Source organism: Salmo salar, chromosome ssa26, assembly GCF_905237065.1.
Source record: "Salmo salar chromosome ssa26, Ssal_v3.1, whole genome shotgun sequence".
NCBI lineage: Eukaryota > Metazoa > Chordata > Actinopteri > Salmoniformes > Salmonidae > Salmo > Salmo salar.
This window is the reverse complement of record NC_059467.1, coordinates 15,283,666-15,310,828: the sequence shown is the minus strand read 5'-3', so window position 1 is coordinate 15,310,828 and position 27,163 is coordinate 15,283,666. Positions and strand designations below refer to the sequence as shown.

The 27,163-nt window shown below is 45.1% G+C and overlaps 2 protein-coding genes across 2 annotated transcripts in view; one reads left to right on the top strand and one right to left on the bottom strand.

The window, feature by feature from the left end:
* Nucleotides 1–19,219, top strand: part of LOC106587265 (piezo-type mechanosensitive ion channel component 1) — a 73,488-nt gene extending 54,269 nt beyond the window's left edge. The window contains exons 20-50 of the mRNA XM_014175505.2: nucleotides 145–345; nucleotides 463–667; nucleotides 1,537–1,641; nucleotides 1,832–1,988; nucleotides 2,213–2,456; nucleotides 2,589–2,685; nucleotides 2,831–2,996; nucleotides 3,167–3,256; nucleotides 3,626–3,705; nucleotides 3,912–3,983; nucleotides 7,769–7,869; nucleotides 8,046–8,175; nucleotides 8,255–8,338; nucleotides 8,473–8,645; nucleotides 8,748–8,869; nucleotides 9,443–9,601; nucleotides 9,794–10,052; nucleotides 10,505–10,693; nucleotides 11,877–12,189; nucleotides 12,334–12,457; nucleotides 12,699–12,846; nucleotides 13,112–13,326; nucleotides 13,498–13,656; nucleotides 13,793–13,940; nucleotides 14,048–14,236; nucleotides 14,440–14,532; nucleotides 14,752–14,924; nucleotides 15,075–15,197; nucleotides 16,767–16,846; nucleotides 17,377–17,575; nucleotides 17,731–19,219. Coding sequence (XP_014030980.1) covers nucleotides 145–345; nucleotides 463–667; nucleotides 1,537–1,641; nucleotides 1,832–1,988; nucleotides 2,213–2,456; nucleotides 2,589–2,685; nucleotides 2,831–2,996; nucleotides 3,167–3,256; nucleotides 3,626–3,705; nucleotides 3,912–3,983; nucleotides 7,769–7,869; nucleotides 8,046–8,175; nucleotides 8,255–8,338; nucleotides 8,473–8,645; nucleotides 8,748–8,869; nucleotides 9,443–9,601; nucleotides 9,794–10,052; nucleotides 10,505–10,693; nucleotides 11,877–12,189; nucleotides 12,334–12,457; nucleotides 12,699–12,846; nucleotides 13,112–13,326; nucleotides 13,498–13,656; nucleotides 13,793–13,940; nucleotides 14,048–14,236; nucleotides 14,440–14,532; nucleotides 14,752–14,924; nucleotides 15,075–15,197; nucleotides 16,767–16,846; nucleotides 17,377–17,575; nucleotides 17,731–17,995 — 4,863 coding nt within the window. The 3' untranslated portion in view covers nucleotides 17,996–19,219. The remainder of the gene's footprint in view (nucleotides 1–144; nucleotides 346–462; nucleotides 668–1,536; nucleotides 1,642–1,831; nucleotides 1,989–2,212; nucleotides 2,457–2,588; nucleotides 2,686–2,830; nucleotides 2,997–3,166; nucleotides 3,257–3,625; nucleotides 3,706–3,911; nucleotides 3,984–7,768; nucleotides 7,870–8,045; nucleotides 8,176–8,254; nucleotides 8,339–8,472; nucleotides 8,646–8,747; nucleotides 8,870–9,442; nucleotides 9,602–9,793; nucleotides 10,053–10,504; nucleotides 10,694–11,876; nucleotides 12,190–12,333; nucleotides 12,458–12,698; nucleotides 12,847–13,111; nucleotides 13,327–13,497; nucleotides 13,657–13,792; nucleotides 13,941–14,047; nucleotides 14,237–14,439; nucleotides 14,533–14,751; nucleotides 14,925–15,074; nucleotides 15,198–16,766; nucleotides 16,847–17,376; nucleotides 17,576–17,730) is intronic.
* An 88-nt stretch (nucleotides 19,220–19,307) lies between these two features.
* Nucleotides 19,308–27,054, bottom strand: ctu2 (cytosolic thiouridylase subunit 2 homolog (S. pombe)). Its single transcript, XM_014175506.2, has 15 exons — nucleotides 26,740–27,054; nucleotides 26,483–26,557; nucleotides 26,202–26,280; nucleotides 26,060–26,119; nucleotides 25,832–25,892; nucleotides 25,596–25,705; nucleotides 23,549–23,838; nucleotides 23,274–23,409; nucleotides 22,957–23,088; nucleotides 22,756–22,847; nucleotides 20,993–21,093; nucleotides 20,643–20,841; nucleotides 19,928–19,994; nucleotides 19,777–19,835; nucleotides 19,308–19,614 (listed from the first exon to the last, which is right to left on the bottom strand). Exons 1-15 carry the CDS (start codon nucleotides 26,793–26,795, stop codon nucleotides 19,530–19,532), a joined length of 1,602 nt encoding a protein of 533 aa, XP_014030981.2. The 5' UTR covers nucleotides 26,796–27,054; the 3' UTR covers nucleotides 19,308–19,529.
* Nucleotides 27,055–27,163: the final 109 nt, after the last annotated feature.

Here is a 27,163-nt window from a genome sequence, read left to right as displayed (position 1 = left end):
AGACCACTGACATATTTTTTATTCGAATTTTGTTTACCTTCTGAATTGACTGGAATTGAAATGGAATTGACCCCAACTTTGGTACTAGGTCAAATAACGAGTGGACTGGACCTAGCTCATGCTGTCGTGTTTGTGTCCTTCCAGAACCACCTGCTGGTGCTGATGCTGCTGGTGTTTGAGGCCACAGTGAACCGCCACCAGGACCACCACTACAGGCAGCAGCAGAGGTCCCCTCCCCTCATCCCAGCCATCTTCCCCCAGGCCACCAGAGACACCCTGGACCAGGGCCTGCTGGCCTGCATCAAGTACCTACTCAACTACAGCTTCTACAAGTTTGGCCTGGAGGTAGGCCTCTTGCTGCTGTTTGGAGTTACTATTCAAAAGCATGTTGGTGTATTTCTCTATGCTTTTGGATTCATCTCATATCTTCCATGTCTTTTTCTGTCCATGTGTCATTCCAAGATCTGCTTTCTGATGACGGTGAATGTGATTGGCCAGCGGATGAACTTCCTAGTCATAATCCATAGCTGTTGGTTGGTGGCCATCATGGTACGGCGTCGCCGGGCGGCCATCGCTCAGATCTGGCCCAAGTACTGCCTGTTCCTCAGCATCTTCATGATCTACCAGTACATACTGTGTGTGGGCATTCCCCCTGCACTCTGTATAGGTGAGTGGGATTCATTCATCTCCACGTATCACCATTGTTGCCAGCTTCCCAGTAGCTGTACAAGAACATCACCACCTTTACATACAGTACCTGACATTGTATGTCCCTCCCTCTATAGACTACCCCTGGTACCAACAGTACCTGACATTGTATGTCCCTCCCTCTATAGACTACCCCTGGTACCTACAGTACCTGACAGTGTATGTCCCTCCCTCTATAGACTACCCCTGGTACCAACAGTACCTGACAGTGTGTCCCTCCCTCTATAGACTACCCCTGGTACCTACAGTACCTGACAGTGTATGTCCCTCCCTCTATAGACTACCCCTGGTACCTACAGTACCTGACAGTGTATGTCCCTCCCTCTATAGACTACCCCTGGTACCTACAGTACCTGACAGTGTATGTCCCTCCCTCTATAGACTACCCCTGGTACCTACAGTACCTGACATTGTATGTCCCTCCCTCTATAGACTACCCCTGGTACCTACAGTACCTGACATTGTATGTCCCTCCCTCTATAGACTACCCCTGGTACCAACAGTACCTGACAGTGTATGTCCCTCCCTCTATAGACTACCCCTGGTACCTACAGTACCTGACAGTGTATGTCCCGCTCTATAGACTACCCCTGGTACCTACAGTATCTGACTGTGTGTCCCTCCCTCTATAGACTACCCCTGGTACCTACAGTACCTGACAGTGTATGTCCCGCTCTATAGACTACCCCTGGTACGTACAGTATCTGACTGTGTGTCCCTCCCTCTATAGACTACCCCTGGTACCTACAGTACCTGACAGTGTGTCCCTCCCTCTATAGACTACCCCTGGTACCTACAGTATCTGACTGTATGTCCCTCCCTCTATAGACTACCCCTGGCGATGGAACACCCCCGTCATAATCAACTCAGCGCTCATCAAATGGATCTACCTCCCAGACTTCTACACCATCCCCAACTCCAAGAACCTCATTGGTCAGTCTCTTGCCTCATCTGACCTCAGTGATATTGTGGCCTACTAACGCTACGACCTGTGTTTGACCTCAAAATATCCTGGTCATAGATGCATAATATAGAAAATTGTTCATTAGTAATTTGATGATGTTCTACTGTAGCGTTTCTCCAGTTTGATGCTGATGGTTGTGTCTGTATCTGGTCCCTCCAGCGGACTTTGTCCTCCTGATGTGTGCCTCCCAGCAGTGGAAGGTGTTTGAGGATGAGAAGAGGGAGGAGTGGATGGTTCTGGCTGGGGAGAACACAGACGACCCCAACCCCATGGACGAGCGACCTTTCAACCCTGCCCCCAACTTCATCAACTGCAGGTACTGTATGACCAGACACCGAGAACAACTGGCCTAACAGCAGCTATAACCACAATCCTCCTCTTCATACCCTTCAGGCATTATTATGAGGGGCGGGAGTTTTTCCTGACCATGCAACCTGACCAGGAAAAACTCTGGGCACTAACTATTATACATTCTCAACTACACCTACCAGTATACAGTATCAACATTAACTCTCATCTCTCTCTCCCCCTCTCCTCCAGGTGTTACCTGGACATGGCCAAGGTGCTGGTGTTCCGTCATATGTTCTGGTTTGTCTTGTCGGTGGTGTTTGTGACGGGGGCCACCAGGATCAGTGTTTTCGGCCTGGGCTACCTGCTGGCCTGCTTCTTCTTCCTGCTCTTCGGCACCAAGCTGCTCAGGAAGCCCTCCCGCACGCGCCTGGTCATGTGGGACTGCCTCATCATCTACAATGTGGCCGTAATCATCTCCAAGAACATGCTGTCTGTGAGTGGCTATGCACCTCACTGTGGACAACCACATACTGTAACCGTAATCCTATACAGGGTGGAAATGAACCTTGTTAGGTGAACTGCTATGCTTGCATACATTTTAAGGGATAGTGTGTGTTGTCCCCAGATCTTGGCCTGTGTGTTTGTGGTGGAGATGCAGAAAAGTTTCTGCTGGGTGATCCAACTCTTCAGTCTGGTCTGCACAGTCAAGGGTTACTATGACCGTGAGTACTCAGCACATACAGGTGGATACAGTTATTTTATCTCTATGAGTGAACACACATGTCACCCTCCAAATTTGCAGGAAAACAATGACATTATAGAATAACCAAAGCGGACTTTGTATGCTTGTGTGTGTGTGTCCTACAGCTAAGAGTGTGAGCGATAAGGCGTGTACTCTGCCTGTAGAGGAGGCAGGGATCATCTGGGACAGTATCTGCTTCTTCTTCCTCCTGCTGCAGAGGAGAGTGTTCCTCAGCTGCTACTTCCTGCACGTGACAGCCGACCTGCAGGCCTCTGCCCGCCAAGCCTCCCGGTGAGCACTGGTCTCCACAGCACCCCCTGGAGGGCACCCTAAAAGCCTCGACATTCCCCTGCAACTGCCACAGAGTTTTGATGGACTCACGCTGATACTGTTTTACTGTGTGTTCAGTCTGTATGTACTGTATGGAAACGTTATGTTGACCTGATGTTTAATTGTGACAGGGGCTTTGAGCTGTTCAGGGCCAGCATTGTGAAGAACATGCGCTTCCACCAGGAAGTAGAGAAGAAGTCCCTCTCGCAGCTCAAGAGATCGTGAGTAACCATAGAAATGACCGCTTTCCATGTTCTCAACACATTGAGCCATTCCTCATGTATCAAGCTAAAACGGGCTAATGAGAGAGCCAGATCTCATAACTAGCCCATAGCCAAGAATGGCCACTAGCAAGGCCAATAATCTCCCTCTGCATATGTCTGATGAATATGACAGCAGATGGACGATCTCTGGAAAACACATGTCCAAAACCAAGACTGTAGTGTGGTCAAGTGCCATATTAGGTGACTGCTTAATCATATACAACTGATGTAGAAAAACTGAGAGAGCGAGAGAGAGAGAGAGGGTAAAGTAGTCAGTGCTCATCATGAGTCATGATGACATCAGAATATGTCTGCCCTTCCCCTCAGGATGGAACGGATCCGCTCCAAACAGGAGAAGTGTAAAGAGGGCCGTCGGAAGTCAGACACCAAGGCGGATCCGGCATCAGGTACTCAACTTCATTACTCTGTACTGATCCGGCAGGCATGAAATGAGCCTTGGTTTGGACTTGTGCTCTCACTGTCAAGAATCATCCTATTAACCGTTAATACGTTTATTCAAAGTAATTCAACAACCCATCTCTACGGATGAGGGTTTGAGGGTGGTTGTGTTTGCTGTTTGGTAAAGCCTGAGGCCCTTCATCTCACCCCACAGAGCCACAGAGAGAAAAGAGAAGCCACAAGCGTGGCAAGAAGTGGCAAGAGCCCTGGCTGGACCATGCTAAAGGTTTGCTCCATATCCCACCACTATATAGACCTCTGTCAGTGTATATGTCAGTGCCAGACTGACTTTCTCCATCTCTACATCCATGTATATAATATTGTATATGTTTCTGTGACTGTGCACTCTCTATCCTCTGTAATGGAATTGTGTCTGAGAGACTTCTTCTGGATGGTCATCCAGTCAGTTAGAATCACCTCATTACCCGAGGCTGGGCTGTGTCCCAAGATGCCATGAGCTCAGATAAAAGACCTTCCATCTGTCTGCCTCAGGAGGTCCGGAAATTAGATTTGTCTGGGCTCTTTGATATTGAAATAGGAGTATTTTTCTCCTGTGGTGAGCGGCATCTGCATCTGATGTCTTCTGTCAGTGATGGGGAAATGGTTGGCTGAGCCGGCCTGCACTGTTTACATGCACTGTCAGAAATCTGGAAAAGTTTTCCTTAGGACCGAACCAATCAGAGTTTGTCAAACAGTTTATTAGCAGTCCTATAATGTTTCATAATGGAATAGATTGTATATATTGGGCTAGTACCCATATTTCTCTATACTCTTTGAATTGCAGGTGCAGTCCAGTAGAGGATTGTAATCTTCCAGTCTTTTTGGCCTGTCTTCTCACATCTGTTTTCATTATTTCCTTCCTCAGACAGAACTGCATTGTCCAATGCTGCAAGTCAGTTTCCTTAGTTTCTGTTTTGTTCGAAAATCAGACACTGAACACTCCTGGGTTTGAAGTGGTCTCAGTGTACATGAGTTATGACTAGTTGTACTTAGGGCTGTTGCGGTGACCGTATTATCGGCACACCGGCGGTCACGAATCATGAAGGCAGTCAAAGGTAATTAGGCTTCTCCAAGCTCTGATGCGGCTGATGGTCATTAGTAGCCTACCAAACTTGCTAACTGCCTAGGACTCAGCACTCTATTGTCCCTCTAATCACTCTGACATCAATGCAAATGTGTTCGAAAATCTAATCAAACACTTCATGAGAGCCCATGAGCTCATGTTGCGCCACATTTCTATAGGCTATGCAATTGCGCGAGATAACAGTGATGGCCTCTACTAAAAAGAGGAGGATTCCATCAGCTTTCTATAGGCTGGGCCTACTATATTTATTTCTCAACATTCCTAATATTAAGCACATTGTTTATCTTTACAACAGGAGTATAGCCTACCTGGCTGGCATGAAAATGAACTACTGGAAAAGCGTCCCCCATTGGCTATTTAAGTGCACAGATTACTTGTACGATAATGGTCCATTCTAAATCAACAAATTTCACGCATATATTATTTATTTTATGTAAAGACAAGATAAAATCAAGAATAGTCTGATGGGTGACACTATATATTATCACTTGTGAATGATGCCCAGCATAAGAAACTGCCTTTTTTTGTGTGACTTCTTCTAATTATAGTCGCACACCTCGTAGCCTAGCCCATAGGCCTATATGTTTTGTATCACAACTAAAGTGGCCAAATAACTTCTTAAAGCACATTAATCCGCTTTACAAGGGGTTTAGCGCCTAACTGGCATACATAAGCCTACTACCATGTGCGCATTGCTGCGCTTATAATGTGAAGGAATAGCCTATTAGTTTATCAACATTTTAAGATAAATATTTCTGATCTGTTGCGTCAGCCACATTGGGTAAAAAAACGTTTTTGTTGATGCTAGTGGTTGATTTAATTTGGGATCTATTGCATCCCACAACTGTCCCAGACTATGTTTGGAATATGTATTTCTCGCACAGAATAGAATAGGTTGACTTTTGTACTATGGGAATAGTATATTGACATAGGATAGTGCTTTTGCAGTTCGTTAGGCCTATTCATTTTGTTGACTGACGAAAAGTAAATGTGGACAGATCTTCCAATATCTTCAATATGCACCTCGGAATTGGATAAGGACGCGCACGGTTGTGTCCCCGATATGTCTGTCTTCACTTGTAGCCTGTGAGGTAGAGACGATCACGTGATGGAAAGCCATGTGAGTGAGAGGTGCTTCTTAAGGATCCGCCCCTCTTTTTATTTTTTTACATTTTTGCCTAAAATGACATACCCAAATCTAACTGCCTGTAGCTCAGGACCTGAAGCAAGGATATACATATTCTTCATACCGTTTGAAAGGAAACACTTTGAAGTTTGTGGAAATGTGAAATGAATGTAGGAGAATATAACACATTAGATCTGGTAAAAGTGAATACAAAGGAAAAAAATTGGGGTTTTTTGTATTTTTTTGTACCATCTTTGAAATGCAAGAGAAAGGCCATAATGAATTATTCCAGCCCAGGCGCAATTTAGATGCCACTAGATGGCAGCAGTGTATGTGCAAAGTTTTAGACTGATCCAATAAACCACTGCATTTCTGTTAAGATTCTCGTATCAAGACTGCCAAAATGTGCCTAATTGGTTTATTAACACATTTCCAAGTTCATAACTGTGAACTCTCAAACAATAGCATGGTATTCTTTCACTGTAATAGCTACTGTAAATTGGACAGTGCAGTTAGATTAACAAGAATTTAAGCTTTCTGCCAATATCAGATATGTCTATGTCCTGGGAAATGTTCTTGTTACTTACAACCTCATGCTAATCGCATTAGCCTACGTTAGCTCAACCGTTTCGTGGGGGACCCACCGATCTGCAGCACTCGGGGAGAAGGGCACAATGCAGCACTCCGGGCCAAGGGCACAACAGCCACTGGCCGCAAAAAGGCATAGATTTTTTTTGGTGTGCGTTACGGTCACCAAAGGAGATGCCGCCGTGATATTTCGAGGCATTATTTAGATTTTTACATTTTAGTCATTTAGCAGACGCTCTTATCCAGAGCAACTTACAGTAGTGAATGCATACATTTCATACATTTTTTTTCTTCTTTTCGTACTGGTCCCCCGTGGGGATCGAACCCACAACCCTGGCGTTGCAAACACCATGCTCTACCAACTGAGCCACACGGGACCACAAGTGCTTGTCAAATTGTGAATGAGAGACTAATGAAGTGTGTACACCCTGTGCAAAAAAACAAACCAGAGCTCATGCCTTTCAAGCAACTTTTTTCAAATCATCATTAGCATCGCATCATGCAGCCTTACATTGTATTAACAATCAAAACATATAGCCCAACATTTGTAGAACAAATAAAGTTGCATTATTAACTCTTAATTAAGCATATAGGAGTACATATTTATTTGTTAACCGCTCAACACAGAATAGCCGCATGTGTGCACTCCCTCAAAACGTTTGGAGAAAATATCATTTTTATTTTATTCAACTTTGTTCAATTGTATTCTTCATACCATAAAGTAATATAAAATAATGACACAGAATTCTAAGCAAATCTTGTCTGCTAAATGAACTAGTGTAGCCCATAACCATTTAGCATAGCCAGATCAAGACCTTAAATAAGGACAGCTCAGAGTATGCTATTCTGTTTTTCTGAATAGACTACATTTTCTTCATATCATGCTTCTTTAGACCCGTCTAAAATAAATAATGGATTTATTTTGAAGGTGCAGGCTATATTACATGGATTTATTAGACTTTTTAAAATGTAGACATTCCAAAGGTCTGCATCAGTGGCTTGTGTGGAAGCCAGGAGATGCTGAGTGTGTTTTATGTTAATTCATCATCAATTACCGCGAGACCGACAGCTATTTGCTTGACAATCACCGGCTGACTAAATTTTGTGACTGCCACAGCCATAGTTGTACTACCAGTAAATGCATTCACTACCCATGGTCTGTCCGGTCCCTATGTATTGATATCATCTGGATGGTTTCTGTTTACCTTTGCAGTGTTGCATTCTGGGGATTACTACCTGTTTGAGTCGGACAGTGAGGAGGAAGAAGAACTATTTTCAGAAGAAAAAAAGCCTCAGAAACAGACTGCCTTTCAGGTGAGTTCACCTTACAGTTAATCAACACAGCCTCTGCCACCACAGCATTTTCACAGTGCTAAAATGCACTGAAATGTGCAAAAACAACAATATTACTCAAAATACTCCAAAGCTTGCCTTTCATAATGCAGTATTGAAGCATGTGAATTCCTCCTGCCCCCCCCCCGTGCCCTCAGCTGGCGTACCGGGCGTGGGTGACCAGCGCCAAGGCAACGCTGAGAGAACGTCAGGAGAGACAGAAAGAACAGAGGAGGCTGGAAAGAGAGGAGAGACGGCTGAGGAAACAGGACAGTTCTCCAGCACCAGGTCAGAGATCACACACGCTCTCTCTCTCACACACACACACATACACACAGTGATTAACTTGTTGTTTTTTCTGTTACAGGTCATGAAGGTAGTCTTGAATTTGAAGAAAGTATTTCACACGAAGAGATCGACGACAATGACGAACTTGATGGAGAGGGCTCAGGTATTTTGGGGTTTATTTAATGATGTAGGTTACATATTTTGCCCACTATATTCCCAGTGCCATTTATTCATTAAGTTTCACACATTTTATTGTCTGTATGACCTAGTGCAATGTAATCTCATGCTGTGCTCTAGGGAAGGCAGACATCGTGCAGAGGATCCTGGACGTCCTCATGTTGCTGTGGATCGTGTTCCTGGCCATGGTGGATGGCCTAACAGAGTGGCTCAACCTCATCACCAAGCAGTACGTGGACACCTCCACCGTGCTGTGCAACGAACGCTACCACCTCATACACAACGTCAGCCAGGTCAGTTATAAGGTACCTCCCACAACCAGAAGTCATCTACTTCTAGTGAGACACTGTCCCAGTATGACCAGTGATGGACCCTAACCCTGTAGTGTTTTACAGGGATCTCTGAGGGAGCCCATGGAGGATCAGCTGTCCCAGGGCAGCGAGAGCCCCACTATGGAGACCTGTCTGGGAGACATAGAGGGAGACACGGACCACGTGAATAGAACCAGTGCCACCAGGTTGGTGAAGGTGATGGCCCATTTAACCTATTGGGCACATTAATATTGAATATCTCTTTCGAGGGAGGAACAGAATAGAATTGAACAAAATGTATATGAAAAAAAAATCATTTTCTTACTGGTTTGTAGTCATCTACACTGAACAAAAATATAAAGTGTTGGTCCCATGTTTCATGAGCTGAAATAAAAGAGCCTAGAAATGTTCCATTTGCACAAAAAGCTTATTTCCCTCAAAGTTTGTGCACAAATTTGTTTACATCCCTGTTAGTGAGCATTTCTCCTTTGACAAGATAATCCATCCACATGACAGGTTTGGAATATCAAGAAAATGATTAAACAGCATGATCATTACACAGGTGAAACTTGTGCTGGGGACAATAAAATGAGCAGTTTTGTCACACAACACAATGCCACAGATTAGAGCCTAATACATTGATTTCAATTGACTGATTTCCTCATATGAACTGTAACTCAGTAAAATCTTTGAAATTGTTGCATGATGCGTTTATTTTTGTTCGGTATATAATTCAGTCAGTGTTAAGCGTTATTGCTGACCTGTGTGTTATGTTGTAGTGGGTTGGAGCTGGTGGAGCTGAGCGAGCGTGAGCGTCACAGCGGCACCACCCTGTGTTGTTCAGAGCCCACTCTGGAGCTGCTGGGGGTGGAGACAGAACCACAGCACAGAAGCCGCTACCGCCACTCCAGGACCGCCAGCGAGATGCTCACTGACCGGTACTGACATATACGTCACAATGTTCCCAAAAGACCTCTACAGTTGACATGCTACAGAACCTACAGAATGCTACAGAACCCAGGTTCTAGCCTGATCGACTCAGACTGCCAACTGTCCCCACGTATCAGCTTGTGTATGTCCTGCGTGTATGAACTGTACTGACCCCGATGTCTCTATACCCCCTAACTCAGGCAGTTCTTTGTGGAGGAGCTGGTCCAGTGTAGAGAGTTCTACTCCTCTCAGAACCGCCTGCTGAAGCTGCAGTTTGCCCTGTACAACCTCCTGGCTGCCAACTCAGAGCTGGTGTGCTACTTCATCGTCGTGCTCAACAACATGGTGACGGCCTCCGTCATCTCAGTGGTGCTGCCCATCCTCATCTTCCTCTGGGCCATGCTGGCCGTGCCACGCCCCACCAAGAAGTTCTGGATGACCGCTATTGTCTACACTGAGGTGGGTCGTTGCGTTGATAATGCTGGTACCAAGACAGGGCTGGTTTATGGATTGTTATTGTTGCACCGATGTAGTATGGTAGTGCACACCTATACAAGCCTGTTGAGACATAGCCATGGCACAGGTGCAGATGCCTTACTATCTTCTCCCTCTTCTTGCCTTCGTTGGCTAAAGTGGTGTAAACATTGCATAAGATGTGAAGTATGTGATGTAAGAATTTTGAATTTTTTATTGAACACCTGGTGTAAACCAAAGGTAGAAACCAAATAGCATTCTAGATTTCCAGACCTAATTTAGGGCTTTATTCCACACTGTTCCCGTTCCAGGCTGTTAGCCTTCACAAAAATGTTAAAAATAATAGTATTTAACAGATGGTCATGTATTAGATACGTTTCTTTATGTTAAACTATGTTTCCCTCTGCATTGTTCTGGTTTGTTCCGGTTCCACTCAGGTCATGGTGGTGGTGAAGTACCTGTTCCAGTTTGGTTTCTTCCCGTGGAACAGTGTATATGAGCTCACGCTGAACGAGGACAAGCCTTTCTTCCCACCTCGTATCCTGGGCCTGGAGAAGACCGATAACTACATCCGTTATGATCTGCTGCAGCTGCTGGCTCTCTTCTTCCATCGCTCACTGCTGCAGGTATACCAGCCCACCATTCAACTCTCAGCCATGACTCTGTTGGCCTTGACATTTATAATCATACACTAACGTTCAACAGTTTGGGGTCACTTAGAAATGTCCTTGTTTTTGAAAGAAAAGCTAATTTTTTGTCCATTTAAAATAACATTAAATTGATCAGAAATACAGTGTAGACATTGTTAATGTTGTAAATGACTTGTAGCTGGAAATGGCAGTTTTTTAATGGAATATCTACATAGTAGTACAGAGGCCCATTATCAGCAACCATCACTCCTGTGTTTCAATGGCACATTGTTTTAGCTAATCCAAGTTTAGAATTTTAAAAGGCTAATTGATCATTAGAAAACCCTTTTGCAATTATGTTAGCACAGCTGAAAACTGTTGTTCTGATTAAAGAAGCAATAAAACTGGGCTTCTTTAGACTAGTTGAGTATCTGGAGCATCAGCATTTGTGGGTTCGATTACAGGCTCAAAATGGCCAGAAACAAAGAACTTTCTAGACGCTCTAATGTACTTGTCCTCTTGCTCAGTTGTGCACCGGTGCCTCCCACTCTTTCTATTCTGGTTAGAGCCAGTTTGCTCTGTTCTGTGACGGGAGAAGTACACAGCGTTGTATGAGATCTTCAGTTTCTTGGCAATTTCTCGCATGGAATAGCCTTCATTTCTCAGAACAAGAATAGACTGACTAGTTTCAGAAGGAAACTTTTTGAGCCTGTAATCGAACCCACAAATGCTGATGCTCCAGATACTCAACTAGTCTAAAGAAGCCGTTTTATTGCTTATTTAATCAGAACAACAGTTTTCAGCTGTGCTAACATAATTGCAAAAGGGTTTTCTACTGATCAATTAGCCTTTTAAAATGATAAACTAAGATTAGCTAACACAACGTGCCATTGGAACACAGGAGTGATGGTTACTAATAATGGGCCTCTGTACACCTATGTAGATATTCCATTAAAAATCAGCCGTTTCCAGCTAAAATAGCAATTTACAACGTTAACAATGTCTATACTGTATTTCTAATAAATTTGATGTTATTTTAATGGACAAGAAATGTGCTTTTCTTTCAAAAACAAGGACATTTCTAAGTGACCCCAAACTTCTGAACGGTAGTGTACGTTTATACCACAAGATTTGGATTCAATACTCCTAACGCTTTTGTTTCTTCACTGTCTCTCATCAGCGGTATGGCCTGTGGGACCAGGAATGTGCTCTGGAGGAGAAGCCCTCACGGCCATCAGAGGAGGCCAACAAGAAGAAGGAGGAAGGAGAGGGGGAGGGGGTTGAGGTCCATGTCCAGCCCAGCCCAGGACCCAGCCTCATGGACCTGGAGGAACTCAAACCGGATGAGGACCAGAAGGCCGAACCAGAGCCTGAACCAGAGCCCAGCACCAGCTTAGCCCCCACCCCAGAGCCGCCCCCCAGCCTGCCTGTGGAGGGACCCAAGAAGAAGGGCAGCATCATGCGCTTCCGCAAGAAAAAACAATTAAGCAAAGGTCAGTTAAAGAAACTAGCAGTAGAGAGGAGAATGAAGACATTCATGAATTAAGGGCTTGGGATTTCAGAATAGGAGTGTGTGTCCTTATGACTGCCCTCCTCAGAGTTACAGTGAAATGATTTGTATTCTGTTTGGATTCTAGAAGCCTTAGATATCAAGGCTGAGAAAAAGGAGCAGAAGAAGAAACAGAAGGGTAAGCGTAGAGAGGCAGCCAGTAAGAAGCTGATAGCAGTGGGAGAGAAGATCAAGCACCTCACCATCACAGCGTAAGTACACAGGAGTCACTCACTGGAGAGCTCGTCAGACAATACAGACGTCACACAATTACATAACCAGTGTATTCTCTAGTGTTATTATGGTTTGTAAATAATTCTGTGGGTTTTGATTTACATTTAGAAGTGTAGTTGGTTGTGACGCCATTACTGTGCTGAATGAATCAGCGGTCCTCTATAATCGTGCCATATTTGGGCATGGGGCAGTGATTTGATTTCCCAACCTTCTTTGTAGTGTGTGGAATGTCTACAAGCCTTGTCACGAATTCTTCAGCGACATCTTACATGCACCGTACCGTGCTGCCACTGATGTCTACGCCCTCATGTTCCTCACTGACGTGGTGGATTTCATCATCATTGTCTTCGGTTTCTGGGCCTTTGGAGTGAGTACTGTTTACATGACTGCAATGAATGCACTTGCTGTACAAGGCCACTCTTGACACACAACCTATTCCTATACCTGCGCCGGCAAAAGCTCTCAAACCTTTCAAACCTCTCAAAAACAGTTCCGATATTGTATTACTCATTGTTGCATCACCACCTACATGTTGTTCCGATTAAATCATCAAAACACCATCTCTAAAAGCTTGGTCACAGGACGCTATAATAGCATTCTGTGGACTAAACGGTTCGCCCATTGTGCCTCAGAAACACTCGGCCGCAGCAGACATTGCCTCTACGCTGTCAGAGGACCAGGTGCCCGAGGCCTTCCTGGTGATGCTGCTCATCCAGTTCAGCACCATGATCATCGACCGAGCCCTCTACCTCCGCAAGACCGTCCTGGGCAAGCTCATCTTCCAGATCATCCTGGTGTTCGGCATCCACCTCTGGATGTTCTTCATCCTGCCTGCTGTCACTGAGAGGTGAGGAAGAGGAAGGTGTGTCCGCAGAGTGACACATCTCATTACGTCTTGTCTATTTAATCACACTTGTGTTTGTCTATCTTCGTGGTGTTCGACGGTCCTGAAGCGGTGTGCCTATTGCATCATTTCTCTGAGGTGTGTACTGAGGTGTGTCTCCCTCTGTCCTCTCAGGATGTTCAGTCAAAACTCGGTGGCTCAGCTCTGGTACTTCTTCAAGTGTATCTACTTTGCCCTGTCGGCCTATCAGATCCGCTGTGGCTACCCCACCCGAATCCTGGGCAACTTCCTCACTAAGAAGTTCAACCACCTCAACCTCTTCCTCTTCCAGGGGTGAGTCTGTCCATTCAGAATCTCCTCCTCTGCCACACCATGTAATATGTTTGAGTCAGGGAGTCTCCCTGTTCAGTGAGGTGATGGGATGAGGTTGGGTACTGGTACAGGGTGAGATTGTCTGTCTGTCTCTCAGGTTCCGCTTGGTGCCTTTCCTGGTGGAGCTCCGGGCAGTGATGGACTGGGTGTGGACTGACACCACTCTGTCCCTCTCCAACTGGATGTGTGTGGAAGACATCTACGCCAACATCTTCATCATCAAGTGCAGCCGTGAGACAGAGAAGGTACAAAGACCTCTAGGTTACAAATGTAGTTGATAAAATCCCTTGCTGTCTGTTGTACTATGTGATTAGGCCAGCAGTTTTTACAGCTGGTTCCTCTTCATCCTCAGAAATACCCTCAGCCCAAAGGCCAAAAGAAGAAGAAGATAGTGAAGTATGGGATGGGAGGACTCATCATCTTCTTTCTCATCTGCATCATCTGGTTCCCGCTGCTCTTCATCTCGTTGGTCAGATCGGTGGTGGGCGTGGTCAATCACCCTGTGGATGTCACAGTGACCGTCAAGCTGGGAGGATATGAGGTAATTACTGGGGGGGAAATTATAAGTGAGCACAGTTTACACTCTTAATGGGCACCGGACCCATGCTGCCCATGGTCATCTTCAACGGCAAGTCTCGTCCAGCACTAAAAAGAAAGCATTGGAGAATCTATGGAAGATACATTTGATATGTGCTCATGTTAGATTTGTTGTACTAAAATGTTAACCATTGTCCCTCTCCATAGCCCTTGTTCACCATGAGTGTCCAGCAGCAGTCCATTCAGTCCTTCACTGAGGAGGACTACAATAAACTCACCACCAACTTCTATGACAATGCTGTGCGTAATACCTCCAACTCTACTGTAAAGAGCTCAACTCATTTCCTTCCCTTGGGCACCCTGTTTTAGATTATAATTAAACAAATTGTGTACAACTGTGAGTAAGTGATCCCTGTTGAATGATGAATACAACAAACATGGACTTGAGCTCTGCTGCTCTCTATTTGCCTCCGTGGTAGGTAGTTGTAACTTCTGACTGTCTGTGTGTGTCCCCTGCAGAGGGCTATGCAGTTCATCACCCTCTACAGCTATGAGGACATAGTGACAGCTAAGATCAAGGGCAGCTCAGGGTCAGTGTGGAGGATCAGCCCACCAAGTCGACAGGAGGTGGTCAAGGAGCTGCTGGGCAGCACTGTGGACATGACCCTACGCCTGGCCTGGACCTTCCAGAGGTCAGCTGGGTGTGGTGTGTGTGTGCATCTGTATGTGTATGCACCTGTTTGTGTGTGTGTGTGGTTTTAAGTTGTTGCAGAAGTAAAAACATTTCTTTATGCAATTGCCCTGTGGTTTTCTATAGTATTTGTGTCTGTCTCTTTCTTCAGGGACCTTGGCAAGGGAGGCACTGTGGAGCACACGTCTGACAAGTACTCCATCGATCTGGATCCAGGCAACCCGGTCAGAGCAGACCTGGCTTCCCTGCTAGTGGGGAACCGCACAGACCCAGTGTATGTTTTGCTCTCCGCTCAAAGTCAAATGTAGTAAACTCAGCAAAAAAAGAAACGTCCTTTTTCAGGACCCTGTCTTTCAAAGATAATTTGTAAAAATCCAAATAACTTCACAGATCTTCATTGTAAATTTGTTTTTAACACTGTTTCCAATGCTTGTTCAATGAACCATAAACAATTAATGAACATGCACCTGTGGAAAGTTCGTTAAGACGCTAACAGCTTACAGACGGTAGGCAATTAAGGTCACAGTTATGAAAACTTAGGACACTAAAGAGGCATTTCTACTGACGCTGAAAAACACCAAAAGAAAGAAGCCCAGGGTCCCTGTGCCTTAGGCATGCTGCAAGGAGGCATGAGGACTGCAGATGTGGCCAGGGCAATAAATTGCAATGTCCGTAGTGTGAGACGCCTAAGACAGCGCTACAGGGAGACAGGACGGACAGCTGATCGTCCTCGCAGTGGCAGATCATGTGGAGCAACACCTGCACAGGATCGGAACATCCGAACATCACACCTGCGGGAGAGGTACAGGATGGCAACAACAACTGCCCGAGTTACACCAGGAACGCACAATCCCTCCATCAGTGATCAGACTGTCCGCAATAGGCTGAGAGAGGCTGGACTGAGGGCTTGTAGGCCTGTTGTAAGGCAGGTCCTCACCAGACATCACCGGCAACAACATCGCCTATGGGCACAAACTCACTGTTGCTGGACCAGACAGGACTGGCAAAAAGTGCTCTTCACTGACGAGTCACGGTTTTGTCTCACCAGGGGTGATGGTCGGATTCGCATTTATCGTCAAAGGAATGAGCATTACACCTTGGCCTGTACTCTGGAGCGGGATCGATTTGGAGGTGGAGGGTCCGTCATGGTCTGGGGCGGTGTGTCACAGCATCATCGGATTGAGCTTGTTGTCATTGCAGGCAATCTCAATGCTGTGCATTGCAGGGAAGACATCCTCCCTCATGTGGTACCCTTCCTGCAGGCTCATCCTAACATGACCCTCCAGCTTGACAATGACACCAGCCATACTGCTCGTTCTGTGCGTGATTTCCTGCAAGACAGGAATGTCAGTGTTCTGCCATGGCCAGCGAAGAGCCCGGATCTCAATCCCATTGAGCACGTCTGGGACCTGTTGGATCGGAGGGTGAGGGCTAGGGCCATTCCCCCCAGAAATGTCTGGGAACTTGCAGGTGCCTTGGTGGAAGAGTGGGGTAACATCTCACAGCAAGAACTGGTAAATCTGGTGCAGTCCATGAGGAGATGCACTGCAGTACTTAATGCTGCTGGTGGCCACACTAGATACTGACTGTTACTTTTAATTTTGACCCCCCCTTTGTTCAGGGACACATTATTCCATTTCTGTTAGTCACATGTCTGTGGAACTTGTTCATTTTATGTCTCGGTTGTTGAATCTTATGTTCACACAAATATTTACACATGTTAAGTTTGCTGAAAATAAATGCAGTTGACAGTTTATTTTTTTGCCGAGTTCATTTAGATTTCTGTGTGAAATCCTGTCCTGAATTCTGTTTGACATTACCTGTACTTTTTTTTTTTTATCAGACGTGTGCCTCACATGTTCCCCAACTATATCCGAGCACCAAACGGAGCCGAGGCCAAACCAGTCGACCAGCTGTATAAAGGTCAGAGCGGCTTTTATGTATAAACATCCTTCCTGCCATACGGTACTTGAAATATAGACGGTTAGCTGACAGCGTCACGATAACGATGCACACGCTTCAAAGGGGCAGAAGGCAGTGTGTCGTTATGGTTCTGGATGGCCATATACCTAGCAACAATGACAAGAAACTGCCATTTGGTGAATCCTAAGTGGCTCGTTTCAGCTCGTTGTTCTTGATACCATGTCTTGTTTTGACTGATGTCACGTCTACTAATACGGCCAGAATTTGCTAGCTGTAACGATTTATTTGAGAGACAAGTGCTCATTGTTCAGCTTTCTTTCTTTGTATTTTCAATAAACATTGGCGATGTAATATATATATATAGTTTACATGTTTTTAACAATCTAAGCCAACCCCGTCTGTTTTGCCCCATAGTTGCGTATACATCAGTTTTGTTGCTAAACAACCAATCCGTCTTTAAGGAAGCTCAAAGCTAGAACATGGGCAATCAGTCTGTGTTACTGTCTCCCTGACACCATGTTATGTTGCAGGTGATGAGGAGGGCTACCAGGATGTAACACTGTCTCTGATGAGGGACCGCTCTCTGAACAGCACCCGTGGGGCCCAGGAATGGTGGGACATCAGCATCGCCGACTGTCCTCCGTCCACAGGGGACTGCGGCGTCCTGCCGATGGTCATCTTCAATGACAAAGTCAGCCCCCCCAGTCTAGGTTTCCTGGCAGGATATGGGTAAGGATCTATGCCTGCCTGTGTTCTCAATGGTAGCCCATTCCAGCAAATCGAATAGACCTGATTTACATTCAAACTATTGTGTGGGAAATTAACTGTATAGAAGAGAGCTCTATGTTAAATTATGCTCATTCTACACTTGTTCTCCATTGCAGGATCATGGGTCTGTACGTGTCTGTGGTGCTGGTGATTGGGAAGTTTGTGAGGGGCTTCTTCAGTGAGATCTCTCACTCCATTATGTTTGAGGAGCTGCCCTGTGTTAACCGTATCCTCAAGCTGTGCACAGACATCTTCCTGGTCAGGGAGACAGGAGAGCTAGAGCTGGAAGAGGAGCTCTACTCCAAACTCATCTTCCTCTACCGCTCACCAGAGACTATGATTAAGTGGACAAGAGACAAGCTATCAAGTGACAATCGCTAGCCCCGCCCCCCCCGGCTGTCCTGTCCTATCCAGATCACCCCTGTTTGGGGCGCCTCTACCTGGTCTTCCTCTAAAAGACCCAATGCTAGCTCCAGTGGGTCTATTTTCACTGTGCACTAACCCCTCTTAGCCAGGGGGAAAGGCATGTTTTGTCTGTTTCTATACTCTGACAGTACTATTTGCCTCTGCTGGTGGGCTGTACTGACAGACAGTGAGCCAGAGGCTGTGTGGTGGCCAAGGGGTCTGCTCCAGTGCCCGTCCCCTGGTTTTGGAAAGTTTGGCTAGGCCTCTCCAATCAGAAGGGCAGGTTAGATGCTTTGCACTTTGACCACAGACTAAAGCCAGGCTCCTCTTGTCTTATTGCCTGGGTTCCAACAGAAATATGGGCTTCTGAATGAGGTGTGATGGCCGGCTCGACCTACAGACACTACCCCTTAATGAAGAGACAGGCCCCCCTGACAGGTCACAGGCTGGATCTTCACTACACCGACCAGCACAGTGTGGACTAACGCAGCGCCAAAGGGGACAATTTGAGAGAAAAAGGACCTAAAGTAGGGTGTTTGTTTCCAATCAAAACACTATTAGATCATATTCAGCCAAATCTCTGAATCTTACTCAAACTGTTTACAAATTGAAACGCTTCAGTTGGGAGGAAAGCTAACTTTGTACGTGGCAACAAGTTAGGCTTTTCGATGGCAAGACTTGAATCTCTTAAATGTTTTACAAGTGTAAAATACATTGGTTAAATGACAGAGTATAGCAACACTGTAAAGACTGAAACATAAATGTCTTAGTCATGACAATCCTTACAAAATGTCTCCATGCTGGAATAATGCATAACGCAACATTAGCCCCATCTCTGGAAAATGTCGTGCTGGAGTAGTTTCAGAAATTGTGACACTATACAGTTACCATTGTGGCTTTTCATTCTTTTCTGAATTGTTACAATAGGGTTTAACCATTGCTAGGGCAGTTGCCAATATGCAAAAAGCAAAACCTTTCCTAACTTTAAACATGTGTTGTACTTTATTTCCATATGTTTGCTCTCATTTTCAGAGAACCCGTGTGATGCTGATGGGAGAATGCAGAACCATGTAGGTTGTTGCTATGGGATCTCGGTTGTGGAAGAATAATAATTTCTATTTCCAATAGAATGCGATTTAGCTTCTAAACCAATGAAAATATTGTTCATCTATACAAATAAATGTTCATTCTCATTTCTGACATGGAAAAACTAATTGTTTCAGCATCATACATCCATATTCAATTCATTAGTGATACCTGAATCAATGTTAGATTCACCACCAAGCAGTGCCATGTACAAAGCAGCTTTATTTTGGGTGCAGTTAAAATACAGTTTAAAAATCAGTCTATTGTCTTACAGCCAAATAATATTTATTCAGTCAGTTGATTAATTAAAAGCAATTGGTATTAGTTTATATTGAGACAAACCGCCTTGGCTGTATAGTTGCCAAGGGAACAATGTCACTGCAGTGCATGTGGACGTTGTCCAGTAGCACTGGGTATTAGTCTGTCACAAGGACCCATTAACCCTCAGGATGGCTTCATCCTCTTCCTCATCTAGCAGGAACTCACTGATCTCCTCCCTCATCTGAGACCTAGACAAGTCCATAAACAGAAGTAACAAGGTAAATAAGGATATGCTTAGTGCAATTCTATTGGTAATAACTCAATATTCTACGCAGACATGGGCAAATTCAAAAACAGCTATTTCACAAGTAGTTCTTGTTTTTGAGTTAAGAATGTTGTATACATCTCACCTTCTCTTCCTTCTCTCAGCCTCTGACAGTATGTACTGTGGAAGGGCATCTTCTGCTGTCTGTAGAACAGAGATAGGCCATGGTTCACAATGTCCTGCTGTAGTCTTTGTAAAGATTATATTGGTCATGTTTAGGAGTAATATGTCCTCACCATGTCTTTGATGGTCAGTCTACAACTGTAACACAACAGGCTTTTAAGATCCACTGTCTCTGGCTCCCTGAAAGAACACACAGTATTGTATTAATTCAATAGGATCAAATTAAAACAGACTATTTTTGTACAAGTAACTTCAAGTTGCTTGGCACTTCACCCTAAATGTAATCACGTGAATATACACAGTGTACAAAAGATTAAGCCCTGCTCTTTCCATGACTGACCAGGTGAAAGCTATGATCCCTTATTGATGTCACTTGCTAAATCCACTTCAATCAGTGGAGATGAAGGGGAGGAGACAATTGGGAAATGGATTGTGTTGTGTGCCATTCAAAGGGTGAATGGGCAAGACAAGATTTAAGTGCCTTTGAACGGGGTATGATAGTAGGGACCAAGCGCCCTGGTTTGTGTCAAGAATTACACCGCTGCTGGGTACAAACTGAGCAGTTTCCCGTGTGTATCAAGAATGGTCCACCACCCAAAGGACATCCAGGCAACTTGACAACTGTGGGAAGCATTGGAGTCAACATGGGCCAGCATCCCTGTGGAACGCTTTCGATGCCTTGTAGAGTCAATGCCCTGACAAAGTGAGGTTGTTGTAAAGGCAAAAGGAGGGGTGCAACTCAATATTAGGAAGGTGTTAATGTTTTGTACACTGTACATAATCCAGCTGTACAGTAATGCAAACATTGGACAGGAGACAAATACTGACTTAGCAGAGGAGCAGCAGCCCCCCTCTCCAGTCATACAGCTTTGATGCTGGCCCCCTCCAGAGTAGCAGCACTGGCTTGCCGAGGAGGCTGGAGGCAGCCCTGGAGCTGCTGCTGTACCAGGGGTGAACCCAGGGCCTGGGCCCCGCCTCTGAGACAGCTGCTCTGAGATCAATGTAGCCTGGTAGGCAGAGAACTCCTCTAAAGAACAGGGGGAGGCAGAGGTAGAGATTTACGTGATTAGGGTATAAAAATACTCATTTCAGTACAAAATGACATGTACTTTTATTTAGTGAGTACAGTACATTTCTGTGATGTGATGCCGTCATAGTACACTGGCAGTGTGACTCACCTAGTTTAGTGTCCAAGGCGCACACACACAGTAGGCACTTAGCAGAGGGTTGTGTGTGGGTGTTCTGAGGGGGACATGCTGTGTTGAGCTTCTCACTAGTCCTGGAGGACAACCATCAAAACAGGTGCTCAGTACCAAAATCCTCAAACATTATCAACAGCTATCTTCACACGAGTCTAGATACATAACAGGCTCACTTAAGATTGATATAGGATCCTAACAAAATCCACTTTCAACCACTTTTCTTTACAAATAGTGCAACATATAAACTCAGCAAAAAAAGGAAGGTCCTCACTGTCAACTGCATTTATTTTCAGCAAACTTGTGTAAATATTTGTATGAACATAAGATTCAACAACTGAGACATACACTGAACAAGTTCCACAGACATGTGACTAACAAATCAAATAATGTGTCCCTGAACAAAGGGGGGGGGGGTCAAAATCAAAAGTAACAGTCGGTATCTGGTGTGGCCACCAGCTGCATTAAGTAGTGCACCAGATTTGCCAGTTCTTGCTGTGAGATGTGACCCCACTCTTCCACCAAGGCGCTTGCAAGTTCCCGGACATTTCTGGGGGAAATGGCCCTAGCCCTCCGATCCAACAGGTCCCAGACGTGCTCAATGGGATTGAGATCCGGGCTCTTCGCTGGCCATGGCAGAACACTGACATTCCGGTCTTGCAGGAAATCGCGCACAGAACGAGCAGTATGGCTGGTGGCATTGTCATCTTGGAGGGTCATATCAGGATGAGCCTGCAGGAAGGGTACCACATGAGGGAGGAGGATGTCTTCCCTGTAACGCACAGCATTGAGATTGCCTGCAATGACAACAAGCTCAATCCGATGATGCTGTGACACACCGCCCCAGACCATGACGGACCCTCCACCTCCAAATCGATCCCGCTACAGAGTACAGGCCTCGGTGTAACGCTCATTCCTTCGACGATAAATGCGAATCCGACCATTACACCTGGTGAGACAAAACCGTGACTCGTCAGCGAAGAGCACTTTTTCCCAGTCCTGTCTGGTCCAGCGACAGTGAGTTTGTGGCCATAGGCGATGTTGCCGGTGAGGACCTGACCTACAACAGGCCTACAAGCCCTCAGTCCAGCATCTCTCAGCCTATTGTGGACAGTCGGAGCACTGATGTAGGGATTGTGCGTTCCTGGTGTAACTCGGGCAGTTGTTGTTGCCATCCTGTACCTGTCCCGCAGGTGTGACGTTCGGATGTACCGATCCTGTGCAGGTGTTGTTACACATGATCTGCCACTGCGAGGACGATCAGCTGTCCATCCTGTCTCCCTGTAGCGCTGTCTTGGGCGTCTCACACTACGGACATTGCAATTTATTGCCCTGGCCACATCTGCAGTCCTCATGCCTCCTTGCAGTATGCCTAAGGCACGTTCACACAGATGAGCAGGGACCCTGGGCATCTTTCATTTGGTGTTTTTCAGCGTCAGTAGAAATGACTCTTTAGTGTCCTAAGTTTTCATAACTGTGACCTTAATTGCCTACCGTCTGTAAGCTGTTAGCGTCTTAAAGACCATTCCACAGGTGCATGTTCATTAATTGCTTATTCATTGAACGAGCATGGGAAACAGTGTTTAACCCCTTTACAATGAAGATCTGTGAAGTTATTTGGATTTTACGAATTATCTATGAAAGACACGGTCCTGAAAAAGGGACGTTTCTTTTTTTGCTGAGTTTAGAAGTCGTTCTTACAATTGGTTCCTAGTGTGGCTCTGTGTGCTACCCATCCTCACCTGTAGATTGTGCTGACAGTAGAGGGGAAGTCAGTCTGGAGTTTAGTGACAAAGCTCTCTGTCAGGTGCTGGATGCTGGCCTTGTCTTGTGCCTGGAAGAGGCGGTGAAGGAAGAATACTCTTAAAATACTCAAAACGGACTTGGCAGAGAGTGCCACACTACATACCAATGATAGTAATCAGAACACAGTCGACTCTCACCTTAGTGTCCAGGCCAGGGATGAAGACTGAGGGGATGTCAAACATTCTGTTGTAATATGCTATTTCTTTAGAGGAGTAGTCCCTCATGGGTCTGACAATGACCACGTCTCCGTAGCGAGGATCTGAGAAGCCCTGTGAACATAGCAACATTTCATAATAACACAGCTGCTGCTGCCAGAGCTCAAAACACAATGTATGTCTGTGGGGTAATGCTACGCTGATGCTACGAACGGTACTTTATTGCAATATTTAGAGCGGCATAAACATAATGTTCACTATTCTACTGAGCTGAAAGAGGGGAGGATTTTTCTCCTCACCGTGTCGGTTGCCAGCGATGCCCCTCGCCCCAGAGAGATGTTGCTGAGCAGTTTGATGGCCAGGCGGGAGCAGCTGTCCCCCATCATTACTTTGGTGTAGCCCTGCGTCCTCGCTGTGTGGAGAATCAGGTGCTGCCTGGACAAAGCAATGCATTACACCTGTCATAAATGGCCTTTACACAAACTAGACCATCAGAAGCATTTCAGACATGTTCATCCGCCATATGCTCTGATTCGTAAATGGCATGTCTCGGAGATACTGTCTAATCTCTCACCTCAGTGTGTGTAGCAAATCCTCTTTGGCTGTCAGCGTCCTCACAGAGGCAAACAGTCTCTGAAGGGCTTGGGTTTGTTCAGGGGTGATGGGGCTGGTTCCTCCATTCTCGACCTCCTGCATGCTCAGACTGGACGGGTGACTCTGGGCATTCTCCACAGAGAGGTCTGGATGCTGGTTCTTCCTGGTCTGGATGAATTGGTCCACAGCAGCTTTATAACTCGACCCAGTCTGTGGTTTTTCTGTTGCCGAGGATCCTGCCTCTAGCACTGAGCTGGGGAGACTGAGTACCTGAAACACCATGGGAAGCGAAAGACAATAGACATGATGATGCAACCATATGTTCTAAATAATGACAAGCTATAATGCAATGCCTTCGGGGAAGTATTCAGCCCCCTTGACTTTTTCTACATTTTACGTTACAGCCTTATTCTAAAATTGATGAAATCAGTCTCTCAATCTACACACAATACCCCATAATGACAAAGCAAAAATAGGTTGACATTTTTGCTAATTTATATATTTAAAAAAAAATGAAATCACATTTACATAAATATTCAGACCCTTTACTCAGTACTTTGTTGAAGCACCTTTGGCAGTGATTACAGCAGAGTCATCTTGGGTATGACACTACAAGCTTGGCACACCTGTATTTGGGGAGTTTCTCCCATTCTTCTCTGTCAGGTTGGATGGGGAACGTCGCTGCACAGCTATTTTCAGGTCTCTCCAGATGTTCGATCGGGTTCAAGTCCGGGCTCTGGCTGGGCCACTCAAGAACATTCAGAGACTTGTCCCGAAATCACTCCTGCGTTGTCTTGGCTGTGTGCTTAGGAATGTTGTCCTGTTGGAAGGTGAACCTTCACCCCAGTCTGAGGTCCTGAGCAGGTTTCCATTAAGAATCTCTGTACTTTGCTCAGTTAATCTTTTATTTAACCTTTATTTAAACTACGCAAGTCAGTTAAATTCTTATTTACAATGACGGCCTAAATCCTGACTAGTCTCCCAGTCCCTGCCACTGAAAAACATCCCCACGGCATGATGCTACCACCACCATGCTTCACCGTAGGGATGGTGTCAGGTTTCCTCTAGAGGTGACACCAGGCATTGAGGCCAAAGAGTTCAATCTTGGTTTCATGACACCAGAGAATATCATTTCTCATGGTCTGAGAGTCTTTAGGTGCCTTTTGGCAAACTCCAAGTGGGCTGTCATGTGCCTTTTACTGAGGAGTGACTTCCGTCTGGCCTCTCTACCAGAAAGGCCTGATTGGTGGAGTGCTGCAGGGATGGTTGTCCTTCTGGAAGGTTCTTTGATTCTCCACAGAGGTACTCTAGAGCTCTGTCAGAGTGACCATAAGGTTCTTGGTCACCTCCCTGAGCAAGGTCCTTCTCCCCCGATTGCTCAGTTTGGCCGGATGGCCAGCTCAAAGAAGAGTCTTGTTGGTCCCAAACATCTTCCATTTAAGAATGATGGAGGCCACTATGTCCTTGGGGACCTTCAATGCTGCAGAAATGTTTTGGTACCCTTCCCCAGATCTGTGCCTCGACATAATCCTGTCTCGGAGCACTACAGACAATTCCTTTGACCTCATGGCTTGGTTTTTGCACTGTCAACTGTGGGACTTGATATAGACAGGTATGTGCCTTTCCAAATGAAGTCCAATCAATTGAATTAACCACAGGGATGCCAATCAAGTTACAGAAACATCTCAAGGATGATCAATGGAAAAAGGATGCACCCGAGCTCAATTTTGAGTCTCATAGCAATACTTATGTAAATAAGGTATCCGTTTATTTTTAATGCATTTGCAAAAATGTCTAAACCTGTTTTCGCTTTGTCATTATGGGATATTGTGTGTAGATCGCTGAGGATTTAAAAAAAAATCCATTTTAGAATACGGCTGTAACGTAACAAAATGTGGAAAAAGTCAAGGGGTCTGAATACTTTCTGAAGGCACTGTACATATTTAATGCCAATGATCAAAGCTCAGTCTCACATCCCAGACAGAAGTACAAACAACATTTTTCTGACCCATCTCTAGGCAGCTCACCTGCTCCAGGTGGACTATGTGGTAATGGTAATTAGTGGCTCTGAAAACTGACTCCAGTTGAGCCACTGCCCTCTCCCGCTCTTCCATGCTTTGACCACTGGCACCGCCCTCTGTCAAGACATAGTAATAGAAAATCATCACACATGAACTAGTCTAATGGGCCAGAACCACCTGCTAAGTGACAGATGAAGAAAAAACATTGTGCCATAGAGCAGATATGATCATCTGTACATTACCATCTATGTAGATAATGCCAGGGACAAATCTCAACTTCTTGGGTGCGTCTCGACTCAAACCCTGAGAGAAGAAAAGTTCATTTTCATTCAGAAAAACAAAACCTGTTTGAAACCCTTAATAATTTGAAGAAACTTAATGAGTTGCATCTGAAATGTCAGCCCTGTGATATTTCAGTAATTGCAACATACAGTGCGACTACACATCTAGGAAGACATTGACCCAACTACCTCTTGAACCTGTGACAGCATGGAGCTAGAGGCTGGCCCACCAGACACTGCAAGAAGAACCTACAACAGAGAAACAATGCCAACTCATTGGTTTTGATTTTTGTAAGACGTTACACAAATGTTAGAGATGGATATTCAATACCTTTTCTCCAGGGAATATGACCCGGTTCTTTCCCAGCATGGCCCGGAACTTGTGTATGAAGTACTCCTTGAAGCAGCCCCTGGCCAGAAGACATACCCAAATAAATACATGACTTTTCATTATTAGCTACAAAGAGCATATATGCTGACAATGAGAGCAAAAGATGCACAACTAAGTATAAATTACCACTTTTCAATTTTTGCTCTAAATTCTGTGGGGCCAGTTCTTGAGACAAATACATGTAGTTTGTGACTCTCAAAAAGCAGTTAAATTAACGTTACCTGCAAAATGCATCTCCAGCTCGGATGATCAATACCGCTGTATTTTCTTTGCATTTGACACACTTCTTGGAGACACTGCGATTGAAAAAAAAAATGAATTGTGAGTGGATGGATGGAAGCAGTTGCTACAGCAGACAACACTTTAAGTAGCTAAGCTAACGTTAGCTAGCGAGCTGAACTTAGTTACACGTGGACATTAGCTTGACTGCAGGTTAGGCAACTGGGTAATCTAGCTGTTAAATGGGTAAATAGTTTACCGTGGGGTCACTCTGTGTTCTAGCTGTCCATTATATTCCTCATCGACCTGACACATGGTCGAGTTGAGTTAGCTATGTGACGCAGCGGTCTAATTTATTGTAGCTTGCTAGCTAACAATTGCAGAATGTAGCTGTAACCGTTTTCGGTTCAAGCTTGCCAGTTAAAACTATGTGAGCCGATACCAGCGTTCTTCGAAACTCTATTTAGCTAGATACATTCATTCGATTAGTTTAGCTATTTCGAGATTTATTTAATTCAGCCTTTTTCTTATAGCTGTCAAAAGGCTCGTCCTGGAATAACAACATCACGCATTCTGATGACGTGCTAGATTCTTTACACAGTCATGTGAAGAGCGTTTTGTAGTTGGATCACTGTTCTTTTTGTGGATGTATCACATTAATCAATCTTGCAACACATATTTAA

Coding starts and splice junctions, on each gene's coding strand:
- ctu2 (XM_014175506.2), bottom strand. CDS start 26,795: ATGTGTCAGGTCGATGAGGAATATAATGGACAGCTAGAACACAGAGTG. Junction 22,848..22,956: donor TCCCTGGCCTGGACACTAAG/GTGAGAGTCGAC, acceptor CGCCTCTTCCAG/GCACAAGACAAGGCCAGCAT. Junction 19,995..20,642: donor GGCTGCTGCTCCTCTGCTAA/GTCAGTATTTGT, acceptor GTGTTCTTTCAG/GGAGCCAGAGACAGTGGATC.